General features: G+C 49.9%; 1 protein-coding gene across 11 annotated transcripts in view; it reads left to right on the forward strand.

Moving 5' to 3' along the window:
* Nucleotides 1-19,871, forward strand: part of PCNT (pericentrin) — a 137,404-nt gene extending 117,533 nt beyond the window's left edge. For 8 of the 11 annotated variants that reach the window (XM_058732326.1, XM_058732329.1, XM_058732328.1 and 5 more), the window contains 10 exons: nucleotides 626-1,246; nucleotides 4,625-4,839; nucleotides 5,863-5,965; nucleotides 7,222-7,395; nucleotides 12,038-12,148; nucleotides 13,599-13,831; nucleotides 15,387-15,463; nucleotides 17,054-17,174; nucleotides 18,941-19,068; nucleotides 19,515-19,871. In XM_058732326.1, the coding sequence (XP_058588309.1) occupies nucleotides 626-1,246; nucleotides 4,625-4,839; nucleotides 5,863-5,965; nucleotides 7,222-7,395; nucleotides 12,038-12,148; nucleotides 13,599-13,831; nucleotides 15,387-15,463; nucleotides 17,054-17,174; nucleotides 18,941-19,068; nucleotides 19,515-19,558 (1,827 nt within the window). In that variant the 3' untranslated portion in view covers nucleotides 19,559-19,871. Of the gene's footprint in view, nucleotides 1-625; nucleotides 1,247-4,624; nucleotides 4,840-5,862; nucleotides 5,966-7,221; nucleotides 7,396-11,982; nucleotides 12,149-13,598; nucleotides 13,832-15,386; nucleotides 15,464-17,053; nucleotides 17,175-18,940; nucleotides 19,069-19,514 lie in introns of those variants that run through there. The other 3 variants (XM_058732327.1, XM_058732330.1, XR_009262421.1) reach the window with 2 other exon arrangements.
* The last annotated feature ends 1,378 nt before the right edge of the window (nucleotides 19,872-21,249 follow it).

Consider the following 21,249-nt stretch of genomic DNA (forward strand, 5'->3'; position numbering starts at 1 on the left):
TGGGGCTGGCGGGTGGGAGCGCAGCTCCTCACAGGGCCCAGCGCCCCGTCTCCCTGTGGTCACGTGCCTGGTGGCAGGGTGTAACAGCAGTGAAGCAGGCCTGCGTCTGCGGTACAGCAGCGTCTTCGTGGTGACAGACGGGTGCTCGCAACTCCCGCTGTCTGGCCGCACGGAGCACAGCCTCAGAAGTGCGTGTCAGGCTGCATAAATGGCGGTGACCCGGCTTCTCTGTGCAGTGGAGGTTGTGTGTGTGAATTGGCATGCTGTTTGGCATCTCTGATGGCCACGGGTCTGGCAGGTGCTCTGTGTTCCTCAGTCCCAGGGCTGGGCAAAAGCGTCTTTCACCCACCCGGGGACTGTGGCTTGGCGAAAACATCGCGTGTCCGAGTGTCCAGGGTGTTGTGGTTCTAGGGAAGGTGTGCATTTACTGAACACTGCTTCAGGAAAGTACTTCATCCCTGAATAAAAATGGCAAAGTAACAGAAGAATTGTTACATGGTTTTCTTGTACCTGTGGGATAAAAAAGCGTAATTGCTAGGTTGAATAATATGAACAGAAATTGGGGCAGGAAGATGGTTTTGACACTTCTCTTGATTTGCTTTTTCCCATCTCTTCCCTGATACAGGAGCTAAGACTCTCTTTGGAGAAGCAGCACGCTCAGAGTAATAGACTGTGCGTTGCACTGAAGCACGAGCAGACGGCAAAGGACAACCTTCAGAAGGAGCTGCGGATCGAGGCCTCGCGCTGTGAGGCACTGCTGGCGCAGGAGCGGAGCCAGCTGTCCGAGCTGCGGCGCAGCCTGGAGGCCGAGAAGGACCGGTCGCTGGAGCTGGCCACGGCCCTGCGCCACGAGCGCCTCCTGACGGAGCAGCTGAGCGGCCGAGCACAGGAGGCCCCGGCGCATCGCGCTCTGCTGAGGAAGCTGAAGGAAGAGAAGTCCCGCGTGGCGGAGCTGCAGGCGAGGCTGGAGCAGGTGCAGCGGCAGCTGGCGGCCGATGTGCAGAAGCAGCGTGCGGAGATGGAGAGGGAGAAGGAGGTAAGGGGCACGCAGACCTCCGCTGTGGAGCCCGCCCAGGCTCAGGAGCCAACAGAGGGGGAGAGTTCCTCACAGCAGCAGGCAGGATTAAAGCGCTCGCAGGCGAGGCTGGCTGCACGGGAAGGACACAAGGACGCAAGGAGGAGAGCAGAGACGAGGCCCGGCCGGGCCGACATGGAGAAGAGGCAGGCTCGAGACGAGGAGAGACTGGTGAGAGCGCCGCCGACCGTGTCGGCACCCAGCAGCAAGCCAGGGGGCCGAGAACGCCACATGGGGGCCTGACCCTGGGCCGCTCCTTTGTCCCGCTGGTCCGTGCGTCTGTCCCCTGCTGCCCCCTGGTTATTGCAGCTTTGTAGGTTTCCGTGTCGAGAAGCATGAGTCTCCAACCTCGCTCGTTGTCAGGGCTTGGGTGTTCGGGGACCGTAGGGTTCTGGGGCCCAGCCTTGACTCTGCAGGTCACTTTGGGGGGGGGTGAGGCCACCTGAGCGATGTTACCTCCACGGGTTGTGAGGTTGGAAGTCTGTCCGCGCGTTCAGGTCTTTGATTTCTTTCAGCCGCGTTTTGCTGTTTTCAGATGACGAGCGTTAATGCTGTGGTTCTGTTGTTCTGAGCGTTTTATTAGGGGTTGCTGTTGTCGTAAGTGGAACTGGTTTCTTCTTTCCGTGAGCAGATGGTTCCCTGCTGGCCTAGAGCAATGCCGTTGGGCCTTCTGTCGATCTTGCATCTTGTGCCCTTGCGCTTGTTTGTTGTTCCCAGTCATTTGATGCGTCCTTTGGGCTTTTCCGCATATGAGATCACGTCACCTGCACGGAGATGTAGGTTTACTTCTTCCTTTCTGGTCCGGGTGCCTTTCGTCCCTCCTGCAGTGCCGAGTGGAGGTGCTGCAGCCTGTTACCCGTCTTCCACCCCCAGCTGTGACAGCTGCCCTTCATCAGAGGAGATTCTCAGGGTACCTGTTTTATTCAGACTTTTTGTGTCTTGTTTTCAGTCTTGAGAGTGAGCTGGATTTGTGGTTTTGGTGTCTTGAAATCTATGGTTTTTGCCCTTTATTCTCTTAATGTCGTGTTTCTCGTTGGGTTTCACCGGTGGAGCCAGCCTTGCGCTCATGGGATGAATCCCACTTAACTTTGGTGTAGGGTTCTTTTTTATATAGTGCTGGATTCGGTTCGCTAGTATTTTGTTAAGGATTCTGCATTTATGTTCATGAGAGATGTTGGTCTGTACTTTTACAGTTGTGGTGTCTTTTTTTTTTTATGTTTATTTTTGAGAGAGAGACAGAGCATGAGCAAGGGAGGAGTAGAGAGAGAGGGAGACACAGAATCTGAAGCAGGCTCCAGGCTCTGAGCTGTCAGCACAGAGCCTGACATGGGACTCGAACTCATGAACCATGAGATAGATCATGACCTGAGCCAAAGGTGGATGCTTAACCAACTGAGCCACCCAGGCACCCCATAAAGTTGTGGTGTCTTTGATTTTCATATTGGGATGATTTTTGCCTCACAGGTTGAGAAGTGTTCCTTTTATTTTTTGGATAAAATGTTACTTTTAGATATATTTTATGTCAACCAGAGCCTTTATTTCTGAGAAAATTATATCCTGTGTCTTCATGTGGATTGACATATGTTTTGCCCTCTTTAAAAATCTTTTTTAGTGCTCACTTTGGCAGCACATATACTAAAAATATTTTTTAAAAACACATAAGGAAGAAAATCAGTGGCCTGGTCTTTTCAGTGGTTAGCCTGCCGTGAAATGTTTGAGAAATGACTGTGTGTTTCTAAAATCAAAAGTCTAGATTTCTAAGTGTTACAAAGATAAATCAGACCCCCAAATGGTATAAAATTAGTTTTGGAAGTTCATGTGGGGAGTGTGATCAGTATGTTTTAACAGCTTCACCGAGATACGTGGAGTTCACCAACCTGAATTGCGTCCTTTGCAGTTTTAGTACAAACTCAGAGCTGTGGACTCATCACCACAGCCAGCTGTAGATTGTGTTCACCACCCCGTGTTGAGCCCCATGTTGTTAGCGCTCACCCTCACTTCCTCCTCCAGCCCTGGCCACCGCGAGTCTACGGTCTGTTTGCAGATTGGCCTGTGCTGGACCTTCCTATGAAGGAACCATCTCCCCCCCCCCCCCCCCCCCCCCGCCCGCGTGGCCTTTCCTTGTCTGACTCCTTTCCTGATGTTTTTGGGGCTCGTCCGCGCTGCGGTGTGTGTCAGCGGCAATATGTTTTGCTGTGGCACGTGGCCTTCGCAGTGGCGTAAGCAGCCCTTTCTGTAGTGGCTGCATTTACCGCCCAGAGTCTTGGAAACGCAGGAGTAGTTTGGAGATGTGACAGAATGGGCGCCGTGTGGCCGAGAAGCACCCCATGTTGTTTTGTGAAGGAAGGAAGTAGAGTCAAGCCCCAGGTGGGCCTTCGTCACACAGGATCCCCAAACGTGTTCCAGAGTGTGTGTGTGTGTTTACTCTTTCTCCATGGGAACAGTGGCCTGCCTGTAGCCTTCGTGTGCCTCTTATGGACTTTCCCAAACTGTCTCTATAAAGTTTTCAGCCAAACCCTATTATTGAATTTTGATTTTTTTTTTTTTAAAACGAGTGGTAACGTGATTGCTTAAAAAATGCAAAGAAAATGTTTCCTAAGTTAAATAAGTAATTGTTCTTCATGATGCATCTTGGAAAGAATTTGAAGTGATTGATGTAGCCCCTTTGGTGTTATTTTCACTGTTGATGGTTAAAATTTTTAAAAAAATAAGTTTAATTTTTTATTTTATTTATGTTATTTTTTATTTTACTTATAAACATAAACCTGTAGGTTTCTTGGTATGTTGCTTTCCTAACTTGGAAAATAGAAAAGTAACGATCCCTGTGTCCTCACGAGGCTGGAGCGTTAATCGAGCGATGCCAGGAAGAGCCTGTGGTCCGTGATGCACGGGGCGCGTCGCGGGAGGCCCGGGCCGGGTTCTGGGCACCCGAGGTTCCCTCCCAATTCCGCGGGTATCTGTCTGCTTGTCTCCAGACACGGTGCTGCCTCCCGCCTCTCCTGGGGCCTCCTCACCCACAGAAGCTCCACCGGGCTGCCCCTGTCACGTTTATGGCCGCCCAGAGGGGTTTCCACCAGGTGACTCCCTCTGTCTCCCTGGAGGGGGCCCAGATCCCCGTGTCGGGCAGGAAGCTGGGGACTGTTCGCTTTCTCCCAGGCACCCGGCACACTCCGTGCTGAAGGGCATTTTGTAAGTGAGGCGGTTTGCACTTAGTGCAGGTGCTTGACCCTGCCCGTGTCCGTGTGTTGGCGTGTGTGCGCGCGCACGTCAAAGTCGGGTGCCAGAACTGGGGCCCGTGAAGGCTCCTCCTTGTTTCGGCATGTGGCGTCCCCTCCTCACACTGGTGAGAGCCTGACAGTTCTCAGAAATGCAGGTCGAGCCTTCACCACCGAGACCCCGTCCGTCTGAGGCAGGGGGGCTGCCCTGACTCCACGCCCCGTGTGGAGGGTGCCGGCCAGGGGCCGCCCCCTGCTGAGGGCTGGGCTTCTGCCTTCTGCTTCTGGAACGTGCGCACGAAGGGCCCGTCTGTTGTTTTGCCGTTGACAATAGCGAGAATTGGAACTGCGGCGCCAGCGTGATGAGCACAAGATCCGGCAGCTCCAGCGGACGGTTCAGGACCTGGAGGCGAAGGAGGAGGCCCGCCAGCGCCAGTGCCCGGAGTCGGCGCGGCTGCAGGAGCAGCGGCTCAGCCTGGAGAAGGTCCGGCAGCAGCTGCTCTGGGCCGCCGGGCTCCTGACCAGCTTCGTCAGCCAGACAGCGGACAGGTGAGCGCGTGGGCTCCGGCCACGCCCCCGCGAGCCCCGCCTCTTCCGTGAGGAGCGTGCACAAGGCTGGCGCCGGTGTTTGGTGTCAGGTCCCCATTTTTTTTTTTTTTTTTTTTTTTTTAACTTTTTTTTTTTTATTTTTGGGACAGAGAGAGGCAGAGCATGAACGGGAGAGGGGCAGAGAGAGAGGGAGACACAGAATCGGAAACAGGCTCCAGGCTCCGAGCCATCAGCCCAGAGCCTGACGCGGGGCTCGAACTCACGGACCGCGAGATCGTGACCTGGCTGAAGTCGGACGCTTAACCGACTGCGCCACCCAGGCGCCCCATCAGGTCCCCATTTTTAAGCAACAGACGCTTGTTTCTCTCGCCACGTGTTGACACATTTGTGGGCAGCACTCTCCTGAAAGGTGTTGACAGCATGTGTTTTCTCTATTTTGATATGAGAGAAAAATCCAAGTTTCTTTTAGATCTGTTCTCCTCATGCCCTTTTACAATTGCTCACCACCCAGAGGGTCTGGACCTGATGCCAGGCCCCTCCTGCCCACTCCCACCGCGGTTGGGTGGGGCCAAGCATCGGTGCTGTGTCTGCCTTGCCCACGTCCTCAGGATCACCACTCACGTGACCAGGGTGTGTCTGCACGGTGAGGGACTGACAGGAGTGTTGACACTGTAATTAATTAAATTAATATTTGCCTTTTCCTGTATGCACAGAAACTCAGCAAATACGGTTCTCCCATCTGTAATTGGATTCGTTTATACAGCAGTATGATCTCTGAGCAGACTTGCCTGGGCTTCTCAGACTGTGCACAGGGCTGCACCACCTCAGGGCCACCACTGTCATTAGAGAGGCCCCGAGTCCCTAACTTTGTGGACAGGGCATGGCTTGAGGAAGCAGTCATAAGCAAGTCCTCCTGGGGCTGCATTGGACCCATTTGTCATCTCTCCACGCGTTCCCAGTGGCTTTGGGTAATTATCAGTTGGGATCTGGGTGAACCCTCTAAGTGTCTGTTTATTTTCACAGGACAATTGGCGACTGGACATCATCAAATGAGAAAGCAGTGACGTCCTTACTGCACACGTTAGAGGAACTCAAGTCTGAGCTGAGCGCGCCCAACTCCTCCCAGGTGAGAGGTGGGGCTGCCTTTGCGGTTCCTTGTATCCCTCCTCCGCTGCCACAGAGAAGTGGGTGTCTTCTTGGGGATTGCCACGTGTTGCCCCCAGAAAGCCGCCTGACCTTGCCGATGCTCAGGCACTCCCCCCAGAGGGGCACGGGCTGCTCTGCCCCAGGCCCAGCCTGCTCCATGTACACTTGGGTTGAGAGCCTGAGCTCTCAGCTGCGCCTGTCAGCTGCATGGGAAGGTGTTGCCTTGCAGGAAGGTGATTAGGAGTTGTGGTTGCTGGGGCAGCTGGGTGGCTCAGTTGGTCAAGCGTCCGACTTTGGCTCAGGTCATGATCTGTCTCATGGTTCATGAGTTCGAGCCCCATGTCGGGCTCTGTGCTGACAGCTCGGAGCCTGGAGCCTGCTTCAGATTCTGTGTCTCCCTCTCTCTCTGCCCCCCTCTCCCCCCAGCTCTCAAAAATAAACGTTAAAAAAAAAAGTCATGGTGGCTGACACAAATTCCTGGTAGATGTTCCTTGGTAATCGTGAAAACATCCTGTTTATTGTGAAGGCAGCATGCATGTAGGCAGCAGGGGACCTTGTACCTGCTGAGCATGAGGGGTCAGTGTGGTGCATCCTGCCCTATTTACCAGTGCCTCTGTCAGTGTCCTGTGCCTGCTGTAGGCTGAGTGTGGCTCTGATTATGGAAGTAACGAACCTGTGTTAAGGGACTTAGTCGTCGGACCCTCGGGGAAGAACCCACAGTGCTCTCTGGGCCCTCTGTGTGCTCCCCTTGCTCACAGAGATGTGAGCAGGCCGGTGCTCTGTAGCAGGCTGGCCCTGTCAATGCAGCCCAGGGCTGTGCGAAGTCAGTTTCTTACAGGATCAAAGAGAAATGTGCTTTGATCAATTACTGTTTTCCCTCCCATAGATGGACAGCTCTTCTTAGCCCCACAAGCTGTCACTGAACCCCAAATATGGATAAAACTATAATTCCTGGAAATAACCAACAGTAAAAATACACAGTGTGTACCTTTTCTTTTTCTTTTTTTTTTTTTTAGACTAAGAGCATGCGCGAACAGGTGAGGGGCAGAGAGACATTCTCAAGCAGGCTCCACCTCCAGCACAGAGCCCAACTCGGGGCTCGATTTCACAACCTTGGGATCATGACCAGAGCTGAAATCAAATCAGCCGCTCAGCCAACTGAGCCCCCAGGGACCCCTAAAGTGTGTACCTTTTAACAAAAAACGTATATCCATTAATTTTTTTTCTCTTTTCAAGAAAAAAATGCCAGCAGAGCTGCAGGTCCAGCTGGTGGATGTCCTGCTGAAAGACAATGACTCCCTCACGAAAGCTCTGTGCACAGTGACCCAGGAGAAGGCTGAGCTGCGCCTGGCGGTGTCCCAGCTGGAGACGTCTCTGAAGCAGCACCTGCTGAAGGGCCGTGTCCGGAGCGTACGTACTGGTGCTTCTGCTCGGAGATGGCGTGAACCGGGCTTCCTCTGGGCTGTGGGCTTGAGTGCTGGCTCTTTCCAGTTAGCTGTCATGGGCTCTGACCTCCCCAAGATGCCAGATGCCTTATATAACATTTCAGCAGGTTTTCCACTTTGTACACAGACACGGGACCCTTGCCGGGAGATGATGTTTGATACATGTTCATGAAAAGAAATCTGTTCATTTGACTTTTATGTAATGAAAACGACCTCAATTTTCCTGATTGTGTAGTTTGGTAGACTTTCTTCTTAGAATGCCTGATTTTTTTTTTCTTTTATATTTAGATTGTCGTGTCCCTGATTTTACTTTTATGATGAAAAAATTTTTAATTGTTTTTTGGACTTGTATGCAGTAAAATCTGCCCCTGGTAGGATGCCATTTGAGTTTTCACACACATGTGGATTCTCGTGCCCCGTGTGACCACACTGTTAGCGGAGCACATGGCCCAGCAGCACATCCTGTTCCCCGGCTGCCGGCAGGCACGACCTGGCTCTCTGCGGTTTGCCTTCTCCCGGTGCCACAGAAGCGGGTCCACACGGTGTGTAACATTTCGGAGGGCTCCTCACTTCTCTCCTAGCGCCCACGAGATCATGCTGGGCGTTGGCGTGTCAACAGCTCCTCTCTCGTGCTGCTGAGCAGCGTCCATGCACAGATGTGCCTCAGTTCAGCCGTCTGGCTGCTGGAGAATATTGGGGCTGTTTCCGGTGCTCAATGATCGTGATCAGTGCTCCTGGAAGCTGCTGTGAGCAGGGTTCGTTTCTGCGGTGTAAATACCCAGGAGGGGACGCCGTGTCCCGTCACATTTCTGCCGAACCCTGCCGAGTGGCCAATAGCTGCACCATTTCACTTGCCCTTGAACAGAACGTGGGAGTCTGGTCCCTCAGCATCTTCACGCTTGGGGCGGGTGGTGCCTTTTCTTGTAGCGTCCCGCAGTGTGCGGCGACATCTGTGTTTCTTCTTAAGTGAAGAGTCCTTCCAAGTCTTTGCCCACTTGTGTTTTTTTTCCCCCTTTATCTATTTGCATTGAAATCCAAGTTAGTTAACATATAGCATAATAATGATTTCAGGAATAGAATGTAGTAGTTCATTACTTATACGTAACACCCAGTACTCATCACAACAGGTGTCCTCCTCGGTGCCCATCACCCATCTAGCCCATCCCCCACCCACCTCCGCTCCATCAGCCCTTAGTTTGTTCTCTGTATTTAAGAGTCTCTTAGGGTTTGTCTTCCTCTCTGTTTTTATCCTATCTTTGCTTCCCTTCCTATATGTTCATGTATTTTTCTTAAATTCCACATATGAGTGAAATCACACGGCATCTTTCTCTGATTTATTTTGCTTAGCATAATACCCTATAGTTCCATCCATGTAGTTGCAAATAGTCTTCGCCCACTTTTAAATGGCATTGTCTTCTTATTTTGTCGTGTTTCCAGTTCATATATTGTGATATGTTTTGCAAATCTCTTCTCCCGGTCTGTGTTGTCTCTTCTGCATCGATAGTACTCTTTGCAAAACAACAGTTTTAATTTTAATAAAGTCAATTTGTTTTTTTATGGATTATGCCAAGAGTTTTATAGTTTTACTTCTTACGTTTAAGTCTAGGATCCATTTTGCTTTGATTTTTTTTTTTTTTTTTTGGTCTGAGGGTTAGGTCAAGGATTATTTGTATGCAGGTTGATATCCAGTTATTCTGGCATACGTTGAAGATTGTCTTTTTTTATCAGTTTGTCTTTGCCAAAGTCAGAAGTTGCTCCACAGTTGTGTGTGTGTGTATTCTCTGTTCTGCTCTCCTGGCCTTCACCAGCTGCCTGATAGGTGTGGGTGACAAAACCTCCTCCAATTACACATTGGTGATCATTGCATTCTATGAACACACTAAAAACCTGTTGAACAACTGTTTTCAGAGGATAAGTTTTATAGTATGTGATTTATATTTCAATAACGCTATTATAGAGGTTTAGGCAAGCATTGACATCTTGACTGTATAACTGTAACTGTTATTGAATTTAGCGGTATTGAATCTTCCCATCTGTGAACTTGGCATGTCCCTTCATGTATTTAAATCTCTTAAAATTTCTTCCTTTTTTCTTTTTTCTTTTCTTTTCTCTTTTTTTTCTATGTTTGTTTATTTTTGAGAGAGAGAGAGCATAAGCAGGGGAGGGGCAGAGAGAGAGACTCACAGAATCCGAAGCAGGCTCCAGGTTCTGAGCTGTCAGCACAGAGCCCAACACGGGGCTCAAACCCACAAATTATGGGATCATGACCTGAACCAAAGTCAGACGTTCAACTGACTGAGCCACGCAGGCATCCCATAAAATTTCTTTCTTAAGCGTGTTGTAGTCATCAGCATTCATATTCTAAAAACATTTTGTTAGATTTTTACCTAAATATTTCATTTTTCAGGGGCCTGTTGTAAATGGTACTTTTCAAATGTTTTGCTTTCCAATTATTCATGGCTAGTGTATGGAAACACATCAACATTGATAGGTTTGCCTTGACCTTAGGTGTCCTGTGACCTTGCTAACCTCACTTTTTAACCCTCAAAGTGTTTCTGTAGGATTTTCTACATGGACAATTACATCATCTGCGAATAGAAAGTTTTATTTTTTTCTTTCCAGTGCAAATACCTTTGATTTTCTTTTCTTGCCTGGTGTACAGGCTGGACTTCCAGACTTGGACGTGTTTGTGCAGGCGTGGTCCCCCGTCTTGGGGGTGGCTCTTTGCTCTGTCACTGTGAAGGGTGGTGAGCAGGTACTCACGTGAAGGCCCCGGCCTTAGTGTGCAAAGACTTTATCCTGAACAGATGTTTAATTTGTTATGCTTTTTCACCTGTTGATATGGTGATGTGTTTTGTCTTGTTCGGTCAGTTAACATGGTGCGTTATGTTGATTTTTGGATGTTGACTATCTTGTGGCGCCAGGAAAAGCCCCACTCGGTCATGATGTCTTATTATTTTTATATATTGTTGGGTTTGATTTGCTAATATTTTGTTGAGCATTTCTGTATCTGGGTTCATGAGGGATTTTAATCTGGAGTTGGTTTTTTGTTTTTTATTTTTATATTGTCATTGTCTGGTTTTAGCCTCATAAAATAAGATGAAACATGTTTCCTCTTTTTACTTTCTGGAAGAAATTACATAGAGCTGGTATTTATTTCTTCCTTAAATATTTGTTAAAATTTAACCAGGAAACCACCTGGGCCTAGTGTGGGTTGTTTTTCAGTGGGTTGTTTTTCAACCACCCCCGCTGAAAAACAGGTGGTAGTTAGTGATGGACTTGATGTTTCTGGTGCTGGATGGAAGGAGAGGGTCCCATGAAAGTCAGTTTGTCCAGCTGGTTGGTGGTGGTGTTCACCTGGTTGGTGTCCTGTGGCCTTTTGAGCTGTCTCCTCCTTGTTTGCAGTCACCACACGGGAGATAACTGACATCACTGAACAGAATGAATTTGTCTGTCTTCAGGCTCCATCCAGTTTTGCTTTGCGTGTTTGAAGCTCTGGTGGGAGATAAAGTAAAGGGACCTCTGTACTGGGGAAGTAGGGTCCAAGCACTAAGGAGACTCAGGACTTCCGTTCTTTGATGTGAGAAGTTACAAAAGCTGCATGTTTTAATCTTTTTTTTTTTTTTTTAAGTTCATTTGTGTATTTTGAGAGACAGAGACAGAGAGAGCATGAGCAGGGGAGGGGCAGAGGGAGAGGGAGAATCCCAAGTAGGCTCCACACTGTCAGCACAGAGCCTGATGTGGACCTCGAACCCACAAACCGCGAGATCATCATGACCTGGGCTGAAGTCAGACACTTTTTTTTTTTTCAACGTTTTTTTTTTTTTATTTATTTTTGGGACAGAGAGAGACAGAGCATGAACAGGGGAGGGGCAGTAACAGGTCCTGGTTGTCCGGTGTGGGCGGTCCCTTTGTTGTCCTCACTGTGGGATCCTCCTCCTCTGTTAACGCGTCCCTACTGGAGCTCTGGGCATCTTCCACACACATGGTGGTGTCCAGGCCATGCTGTGTGCATTTGGACACGCTGCCTGGTCATGACGTCCTCAGTGTGCATGGCACCCATGTGGGGCCCTTGCTGAGGTTTCCAAGAGTGTGATTTGTTGGTGCTGGAGTAGAACCAGGGATTCACACCTGCCAGGAGTTAGCATTTCTAGGACCAGAGAGTATGAGGGTGTTTAACAGGCTTAGCACTTTGAATTCAGGGTTCTTCTCATAATTATTTAGATTTTGTTTTTAATAATAATGTACCTTTTGTGCAGTCATACTTCAATAAATGCTATGTAGCAACTACCCGTGAGTATTAATTATCTGATTGATAATACCACGTGACAGCTTAGGCACCAGTGAAAAGAGGCTGAAGGTGGCCCAGGCATGGCCCACATCATGGCATTCGGGAGATGTGCGCCCAGCCCCCTTGCACCCAGGGTGGGCCTCCCCCTGGAAAGACCCCTGGGGGAGCAAGAAACAAGCTGTTTGAACATGACCCTGCCCCTGGGGCTGGGGTTCCGAGGGGTCATCTCCTGCCGACTCTGCCCTCGGCCGTGTTTCTCAGGGTGCTCCTCTGTTGGCTCAGCCGTGTGGACGGTGCCGTGTGTGGTTCGTTACAGAGGCCGGACAGGTCTTCATGGAGGCAAGACAGGGCGGTCTCACAGAGCTCACCGCGACAGCCGGAGACAGGGTTGCCCGCAAGCGAGGATGCAAACCCCTGCAGCATGCGGGTAAGGGCGGGTCTGAGGGCTGTGCTGGGTGTGCACGGTGTCACCTGCTTGGTGCCCTTTGTTTTTATAAAGACTGTCTATTTCTAGAGCAGTGTAAGGCTCACAGCAGAATTGAGGGGAAGGTGTGGAGATGTCCCACACCTGAGCGAGCCTGCATGGACGGGTCCCGGTCACCCAGAAGCACGGTGCATGGCGGGGCTCGCTCTCGGTGGTGCACACTCTGTGGGTCCGACAGTCGTGTAGGACAGGTGGCCGCCCTTACAGTGTCTTGCAGAGTTGCTTCCCCTAAAAATTCTCTGCTGTGCCTGGTCATTCTCCCTCCACGCCTAAAATCCCAGTGCTTTAAAAACCCTGGCCTGGGGCGCCTGGGTGGCGCAGTCGGTTAAGCGTCCGACTTCAGCCAGGTCACGATCTCGCGGTCCGTGAGTTCGAGCCCCGCGTCAGGCTCTGGGCGGATGGCTCGGAGCCTGGAGCCTGTTTCCGATTCTGTGTCTCCCTCTCTCTCTGACCCTCCCCCGTTCATGCTCTGTCTCTCTCTGTCCCAAAAATAAATTTAAAAAGTTGAAAAAAAAAAAATTAAAAAAAAAACAAAAAAAAAAACCCTGGCCTGTTCATTGTAGCAGCGAAAGCATTCTTGTGACATGGGGTTCCCCTGGGCCTGAGCACAGCTGCCAAAACACGTACCCACCCTGTGTCTGTTTCCAGCCGGGAGACATGCCGGTTCTAGCTGTCGAGCTGTCGCACATGAGGGGAGTTCAAGTGAGAACACCTCCATCTGAAAGCTGGCCCCATTCCGCACAAACCTCGTGTCTGTGCTTGGAGTCCCGTTAGACCACAGTCGCCACACCCTGAAAGGGCCCTGCTCATCATGTTGGCCCTGAGGTTTGTGCTCTGAGCCCTCCCGAGGGAAAAATTGTGTCACAGCATTAGGGTATAAGGACATACCTCTCTATGTGACTTGAGGGATTTCCCACAGCCCCTGAGATGTCCAGGGGGCCCAGGATGAAACCCCGCCCCGCCACAGGGGCGCACCTTACCTTGTGGTCAGATTCCTGGGGTCTTTGGGGGGCTCCCTTGAGGCTTGGAAAGGAAGTCTGTGGTCTCCCTTTTGTCTGATACAGGAGATCAAACTCTGCACAGCAAAGCCGTCCCTGGGGATGGAGGTCACACAGGGCTGATGTGACAATTTGCTGAGAAGGAAAACAGTCTGGTTCTTTTTCTTTTTCTTTTTCTTTTTTTGAAGATTTATTTATATATTGAAGTTGTCTCTATGCCCAACGTGGGGCTTGAACTCACAACCCTGAGATCAAGAGTCGCACGCTCCACTGACTGAGCCAGCCAGGTGCCTCTGTCTGGTTCTTTTTAAAGCACAATGGTACAAACGTACTGTACAACTTCGGCCAGCAAGATGTCTTTGTTCCATGATTGTTTTGCTTTTTTCTTCTTTCAGATGGAAAAACTATATCTGCATTATTTGAGAGCAGAAAGCTTCAGAAAGGCTCTGATTTATCAAAAGAAGTATCTTTTACTATTGATCGGTGGATTCCAGGACTCTGAACAAGAAACACTCTCCATGATCGCTCATTTGGGAGTATTTCCTTCCAAAGCTGATAAGAAAATTAGCACATCTCGCCCTTTTACAAAGTTCCGAACTGCCGTCAGGGTTGTGATCGCAATATTAAGGTAATCTTCGCAAGCAGGAGGCACATTGGGCTTAGTCCTCCGTTGTCTTACTGTGCAATTACATTCTTTTCTAAGATGATGAAATTTGAGGCCTTAAAGTATATGTGACATTTGCCTTCAAGAAATCATGTTGTGCAAAACTGTCAGCTGCCTTCTGACGCCAGAAGATTGAGGGATGCCTTTTTATCACAAAACAGTGCCTTGCCCCTTGATGGGTCTCTCTCGGGGTCCCTTCTGATGACAGGCACATCTGATCAAGTTCGAAACTGCATTTCACTGCTTCAGATTGCAGTTTCCTATATTTTAGTCAAATTTGTGCTCCATAAAAAGGGCCAGGTGCATAGGAACAGGGGACCCACACGAGGTGCTGTTTTCCATCGTGAGTATGAGACCGCTCCTGGGGGATGGGAGGCTGTGGGGGTCCCACCAGCCTCAGACGCCGCTCACTGTCCCAGTCGTTTGTTTACACAGGGTCTCTTTTGGGGGACAGGTATGTGACTCTGGTGTGATTGGAAATTTCGACCTGTTCAAAATTAACAGTGATGAGAATCCATTTTATATTATAATTTTAAGATGTGCTGAATTTCTAAAAATGTTTGTCCCAGTAAGAATTGTACTACTGTATCCGCTCTATGATGCCCACAAGGTGTGTCCTCAGGCCCCAGCCATCTGTGGGAGGGTACACGCTGAACGCAGTAGCTGGGTGGGCTGCCTTCCCTGGCTTCTCTCCCCCAAGCTGCAGAGGGTGGTGGGAGCCCTGCTCCCCGCAGAGACTGAGCACCGGCCATTCCGGTCCATCAGGGTTCCTTGCTCTCGTGCTCTCGACTCTCAGCCTCAGGCCACTTAGTCCCCTCACCTCTGAGTTCTGACCAGAGACCACCTCCCCACCATCTGTGTGTCCATCTGTCTGTCTGTCCATTCTGCGTTTTTGGACAGGAAGCCTGGTAGGTGGTCTGTGGGGCTGGTAAGCAGTCCCAAGGCCCCGCCGCCAGCACTCCTGACAGTGGAGGAGCATTTTCAGCAGCAGTGGTTTGATGCAAGGCAGACATGCCTTCTAAGAGGGCCTGTGGTCAGAGAGGCAGCGGTGCCTGGAGCAACAGCCAGCAGGAAGGCCCGCTCTGAAGGGCGTCCACTAAGCCACAGAGGGTCCGTCCCGGGAGGGGTCAGGGATCTCCCCCCCCCCCCCCCAAGTGCTGCTCCTCCCGACACCCACCTGGCACTCCTCAGTCTTCTGACCAGGAGCGCCTGAGGGCAAAAGCCTCTGTCTTTGCGCCTTTTGTCCTGTGCCATTAGGTGGCGTTAGTGGCGAAGGGAGCAGGTGTTGCAGACTGATTTGAACTGGGGTCTGTGAGACTCTGAGCTGGTGGGCATCGGGCGGTTGTGGGGGCTGTGGCAAGGAAGGTGCTGAGGGCACAGGCATCAAGGTCACCACAAAGACAGTGGGGGCCCACCTGAGTCTGATTCCATTCGTAGATCACGTCTGGATTTTCGTTGTTCTTTTCACTCCTATTTGCTCTAGTTTTCAATGTTTTGTGTCCTTTTTTTCCCTTTGTAGACTACGTTTTTTGGTTAAGAAGTGGCAAGAAGTAGATCGAAAAGGAGCTGTTGTGCAAGGCCGAGCGGCCCGCCCAGGTGGGCCCCCTGCTTAACCCCTTTACGCTGGCAGCCAGGTGCTGGCTGAGCCCATTGGAGACGCAGTAAAGCAAATATGAAATCAGTACATCCAGGGACGCTGGCAGTGAGGCGAGATGGCTTCAGAAGGAAAATGGCTTTAACGCTGGGAAGCGTAGAAAAACCCAGGGTTTACACAGTTAATGGTTGAAAAAATGTAGAAATGCTAAACATGTTGACCAATAACTCATTTAGTAGAAGGTCCACCTTACTGTCCAAAACCAAGTGATGTTCTGCTTGGTGTGGCCACATCTGTCCTTGGGGCACCACTGCCTGCTGGATCAGCCACACCTGGTCCCCAGGTGCCACGCTGACCCACGCACAAGCACAGAGAACGCCCCTGTCATGGGGCACGCAGCCCCTTGTCCTGTGGGGCTTCGGGGGCCTGGTGGGAGGCTGCCAGTAGGCGGCGCCCCCTGAGCTCTGCCCCCAGAGCTGACCATCAGGGGACTGGGCTTCCCTAGTCACTGATTAGCTTTGGTTCCTACCTGTTGATTGTTACTTCTTGAAATAAAAATGGCTTTTCGACCTTCAGGCCTTTAGGAGAGTTTTCTCCTACACCAGGTGCACCTGGTGGTCTCCAGGGTTCTGCCTCTCCCTCTTTGGAGACCTCTCCTCAAAATGGGGTGGAGGAACACCCTCCGCACTACTGCCCCCAGGATCCCTTGGAGGCACTGCCCGTATGCGTGCTGGGGTCAGGTCAGCCCTGCAGGCAAGGGCAAAACACAGGTGATCAAAACTCGGGGTTCTTGTAGAGCTTTTTTTTTTTTTTTTAAATAAGAACAACAATTCCATTCATTCATTCATTCATTCATTCATTCATTCATATTTTAAAGAGAGAGCACCAGTGGGGAGCGGAGCAGCAGGAGAGAGAGAATTTTAAGCATTTCAGTGTGGAGCTTGTGGCAGGGCTCAGTCCCCCGACCGTGGGATCATGACCTGAGCTGAAATCGAGTCGGACACTCAACTGACTGAGCTGCCAAAGCGCCCATAGAGTTTTTTAAAACAATTTTTAGGGGTGCCTGGCTGGTTCAGTTGGTGGAGGATGTAACTCTTGATCTCAGGGTTGTGAGTTCAAGCCCCACATTGGGTGTAGAGATGGCCTAAAATAGTTGTGAGTTCAAGCCCCACATTGGGTGTAGAGATGGCCTAAAATAATAATAAAAAAAAAAAATTCAGGGGTGCCTGGGTGGCTCAGTTGGTTAAGCGTCCAACTTCGACTCAGGACATGATCTCACGGTTCATGCGTTTGAGCCCCTTGTTCGGCTCTGTGCTGACAGCTCAGAGCCTGGAGCCTGCTTTAGATAGATACTGTGTCTCCCTCTCTCTCTATCCCTTCCCTGGTCACACACACCTTCTCTCTCAAAATTAAATATTAAAAAACATTTTTTTAAATCTCTAAGGCATAATTTTTATAAATAGAGTATTTTTAAAATGTTTGAAGTTGCCATGCAGATCTTAAAAGCTTAACTTTTGGTAGAGGGTCCTTCCTACTAAAAGGCATTCGTCTCTTTTCCTATTCCCTTTGTTGTTAAACGATTGTGGGGGAAGGATTCCCGATGCCACGGCAGCAGCCTCCACCCAAAACCAGCACGTCCCCACCAACCCGGGATGCATCCTCCAGCCACACTGGGGACCCTGTGCCAAAAGCTTCCCCGTGCAAGAGGGAGAGGTGAGTGTACTTCGAGGCTGCGTTTTCACTGCAGCCGGGCCCGCGCTGTAGCGCAGCCGCTGTGCACGGGTTTGTCTCCAACCGCGGGACCCCTCCCCAGACGTGCACACAGCCACGCAAGGCCTTGGTGGGCTCACCATAGTTCTCTGGGATTGGGGTTTTGCACACATGATGTTATCTCTGTACTTAGCACTCAGTTGGCAGTTGAGATGTTACAGCAACACAGTTAAACATCCACAGGTTATTTCGGTGGGGAAGAGCCCTTTTCATTTTAAGAGATAGGAGGACTTGTGGTTGGACGGTAGAATGCAGTTTTGTTTAAAAATTAAATTGAGGAAAGCTTTCCATAATGGCCTAAGGGTTTGAGCCAGGATTATATGGAATCGGCACGTCCTGAGGCCCTGGTGGGGGTGGTGGGATGTGGCCCCGCCTTGTCCCCAGAGCGTGTTTTCCCAACAGAGGGATTTCTCATCCAGGTGCTAATTACGGAAGATGTGACTTCCCTTGCATTTCTGCAGATTGAACCATGTGACCATCCTGTCCAAATGCTGGTGTGAGGAAATCTAGAGCAGGAGTCATTTACGTAATTCTTTCAACAACATGACCTCCAGTGTTTGTAACACACCCTTAAAATGTGTAGCAGAATTCAGTTTGCATCTTTGTGGGTGTTTGCACACACATCCAGTCTTCTGTTTCTCTGAGTGAGCTTTCCAGAGCAAGCTCCGCTCTTAGGGTACAGCACTGTCTCCGAAGTGCCATTGACCGGCATTCGCTCCTTCACCCCATGCCCCTGGCTGACGGTGGCATGTCAGTGCAGACCACACTTCAGGAGTGTGGCGGCCACTGGCGTGGCTGTCCCAACAGGAGAGATGGTGCAGTACACACAGGCGCCACGGCCGTGCCACGGGGCAGCCCAGGCGCATGTGCTGTGCGTCCGGGTCTTGATCTCCTGTGCTGATGACGTTCCACCAACGTGTGCAGTTCCTCAGGGAGATGTATCATGAAAGTTTTGGCTTTGGCCCAGCCACGAGCAAGGCAGGGAACGCACACGTGTCCACTCTGTGTGGGGAAGGCAGAGGTTCCTGGTCTGGTGGCCGAGGCCTCTCCAATGTGGACGGGGTGAGGATGAACAAGAAGTGTCCCTACCCTGAGAAACAGTGACAGCAGAGGACCAGGAGGAAGATGCACTGAGTAGGGACCAGAATGGGACGGGTTGTGCCTCCAGTGAAGGGGACAGTTCGGGACCATCGGAAAAGTCCCGTGGGTAGTTGGGTCACCCTCAGGGCACAAAGAAGAGGTGAGTCTGAGGGACAGTGGTGCAAAAACCAGTTGGGATAATGAATTCATACATGAAGATTTTATGAATAAAATCATAGTATACAGTAAGTTTTCGTCATTTTAAGCCTGCAACATTTTATAGAAGTTAGTTTTTAAAAGCACTACATAGCATTTTTTAAAAAATGCCTTACTTTTGGGGCGCCTGGCTGGCTCAGCCTGCAGGGAGTGCAACTCTTGATCTCAGGGTCGTGAGTTTGTGCCCTCCGTTGGGCGTAGAGTTTGCATACATATGTACATACACACATACACGCATAACTACATTTTAAAAACCAAAACGAACAAACGCATACACACATATGTACATGCTTCATTTTTTTTTTCGTGATAAAGGATATGAAGGCGATGTTTGTCTGCTTCACCCCGTTCCCTGCTGCCTGTCTGTGCTCTGGGTGCTGACTTCCACTCTTGTTTTATGTGTTTGTTTGAAGATCCGCTCCATCCTCAAACTCAAAATCAGAAAGATCCCTGACTGCTTCTCAAGACCCTGAACATTCGTTGACAGAATATATTCGTCATTTAGAGATGATCCAGCAGAGACTGGGCGGGGCACCTCCAGGTAATAAAAGTTCTTCTGTGTTTTCTAAAATAACACACTGAACCCTGGGAACGAAAAGTAACATCGCAGAGGCTGTAGTATTCAGGTTAGCAAGTGTTGTTACTTTCGGTCTTAATAATTAACCATCGTTACTAGGATCGTTGGGCGAAGGCACCTCCAGAAGTATGAGCATGTCTTCAGCGTGAGCGTGGGGATCCATTTGCTTGATCACTAGCTGGGCCTTTTGCTCCATTTTATGCTCACAGGGAACAAGTAATTATGTTTCAGGATAGAATTTGTGGGGGCTTCTTCACTAACGTAGTTTAAGCCATTGTATATTTTAGTTGTAATTCTTATTTTTACCATAAATGAGGTTAATTCAGTGGTACTGTTTCAGTATCATGAAATTCTTAAGAGACACATGAAGAGTTCTAACGAATTGCTACGTCATTTTTCTTTATTTTTAGATTGTACTTCAAAGAAATCCTGCCACCAGAAAATTAAACAATGAATAAAATCCTTGCGGCTCTTACCTACAACAATTCTACTTGAGGAGAAGATTGGGGTTCTTTTTCCTTTGTCTAAAGGAAGCTTGTGGCATGGCATCTGGGCAGCACACAGTCTCCCCACGTGCCTGAGATGCCAGCCCCCCTAGTGCGGCTCCTTAGGTGTTCTCACCTGTTTGTAATACTACAAAGCCAAGTGGAGTATATTCTGTGTAATTTCAGTACGTCTTAGGTCCTTACCTTTCTGAGGTGACGTGTGCGCTCGTGAGTGACAGGCGTCTGCCCTGCCCCGGGCACATTGGCAGAGCCCCTGCCCGCCTCCAAGAAGGAAGCAGAGCCTGGCCTCCTGTTGTTTATTTTCTTCAAGTGTACAGATGGGGACTTGGTTTAAAAACACAAACACACAAAAACCAAAAAGAATAAAAGTCCAGCACTATTTTATTTGTGAACGGCCCTTGTGTTGTGTTTCAGTCTTCTCCAATTTGCTTTATCAGTGGCAAGAAACCAAAACAGAGACTGGGAATCCCTGTATGTCAGGGTTTTCGGAGGGACACAAAGTGTTCCTCACCTGGTAAAGACAGGTAGCCACTTGCCTTTTGCTGGGTCTTACTTGGTTTCCTAGTTGAGTATCTCCATGTGATTTCAGGACCTCTGAGTATGACATTTATTCTGCTGAGCGTAGGCTTTAACACAAAACCATTTTTTCTGAATCACAGCTTGCTTCCATGATAGATGTTCCTTCCGGTCTACAGCACCGGTGTGCGTCTGCACTTTCTGTGCAGCAGCTAACACGACTGTGAGGCCAGTTCCTTACAGCCTTTCCACCTTTTCTGCCGAGCTCTGTGCTCTGCTGGTTGCTGTCGCTGAAGCCTGGACGTGTCTCTTCAGTTCCGCATCCAGAAGAATAGTGATCTGGTTGGTTATCAGATACAGAATAAATGTCCATGTGGGAGGCCTCATTTAGAGCCACCAGCAGAAGTGACCATCACGCCAGCTCAGTACCTGTGGGAGCTGGTCCTTAAAGAGAAAGAGGTGTTCACCCTGCCTTCCATAGGAGAATGGCCAGTCATCCTCGTAGGCGAGGGAACATTCTTCTTACGGAAAGGTGCCAGCTAATTAATAAGGAGGGGACTACCCCATTAGAGACCTGCCGTTCTGCAACCCACGGCAGGATAATCAGGTCAGGTCCTAAAAGCACAGTACCCATGGGTCAGCGGGCGGCCTGGCCTTTGGGCCTCTGGGTGTGATGATGGGTGAACTGCACGGTGTCTCCTGTGGCTGCTCCTGGTTTATAGATGGAGGAACAAATGACATAAAACCATGAGGAAAAAAGACAAACGTGGGGGATATTCTAAATGTTTTATTTATTTTTGAGGGAGGGAGACAGCATGAGTGGGGGAGGTACAGAGAGGGAGGGGACAGAGGATCTGAAGCTGACAGCACAGAGCCCGATGAGAGGCTCAGAGTCACAAACCGTGAGATCATGACCTGGCCAAAGTCAAACGCTCAACCGACTGAACTACCCAGGTGCCCCCAAACATGGGATGTTCTGTAAGTGATTCACCTAGTCTCATCAGATTGACAGCATCGATGAGGGCCTGTTCTCAGTGAAAAGAAACAGGAGACACAACCAATGAGATGGGTGTGAAGTTTAGTTCCTAAATTGAGGACCAACGGCTATAAAGGTGGTTTTGGG

The sequence above is a fragment of the Neofelis nebulosa genome, chromosome 5 (assembly GCF_028018385.1).
Source record: "Neofelis nebulosa isolate mNeoNeb1 chromosome 5, mNeoNeb1.pri, whole genome shotgun sequence".
NCBI classification, from domain to species: Eukaryota; Metazoa; Chordata; class Mammalia; order Carnivora; family Felidae; genus Neofelis; species Neofelis nebulosa.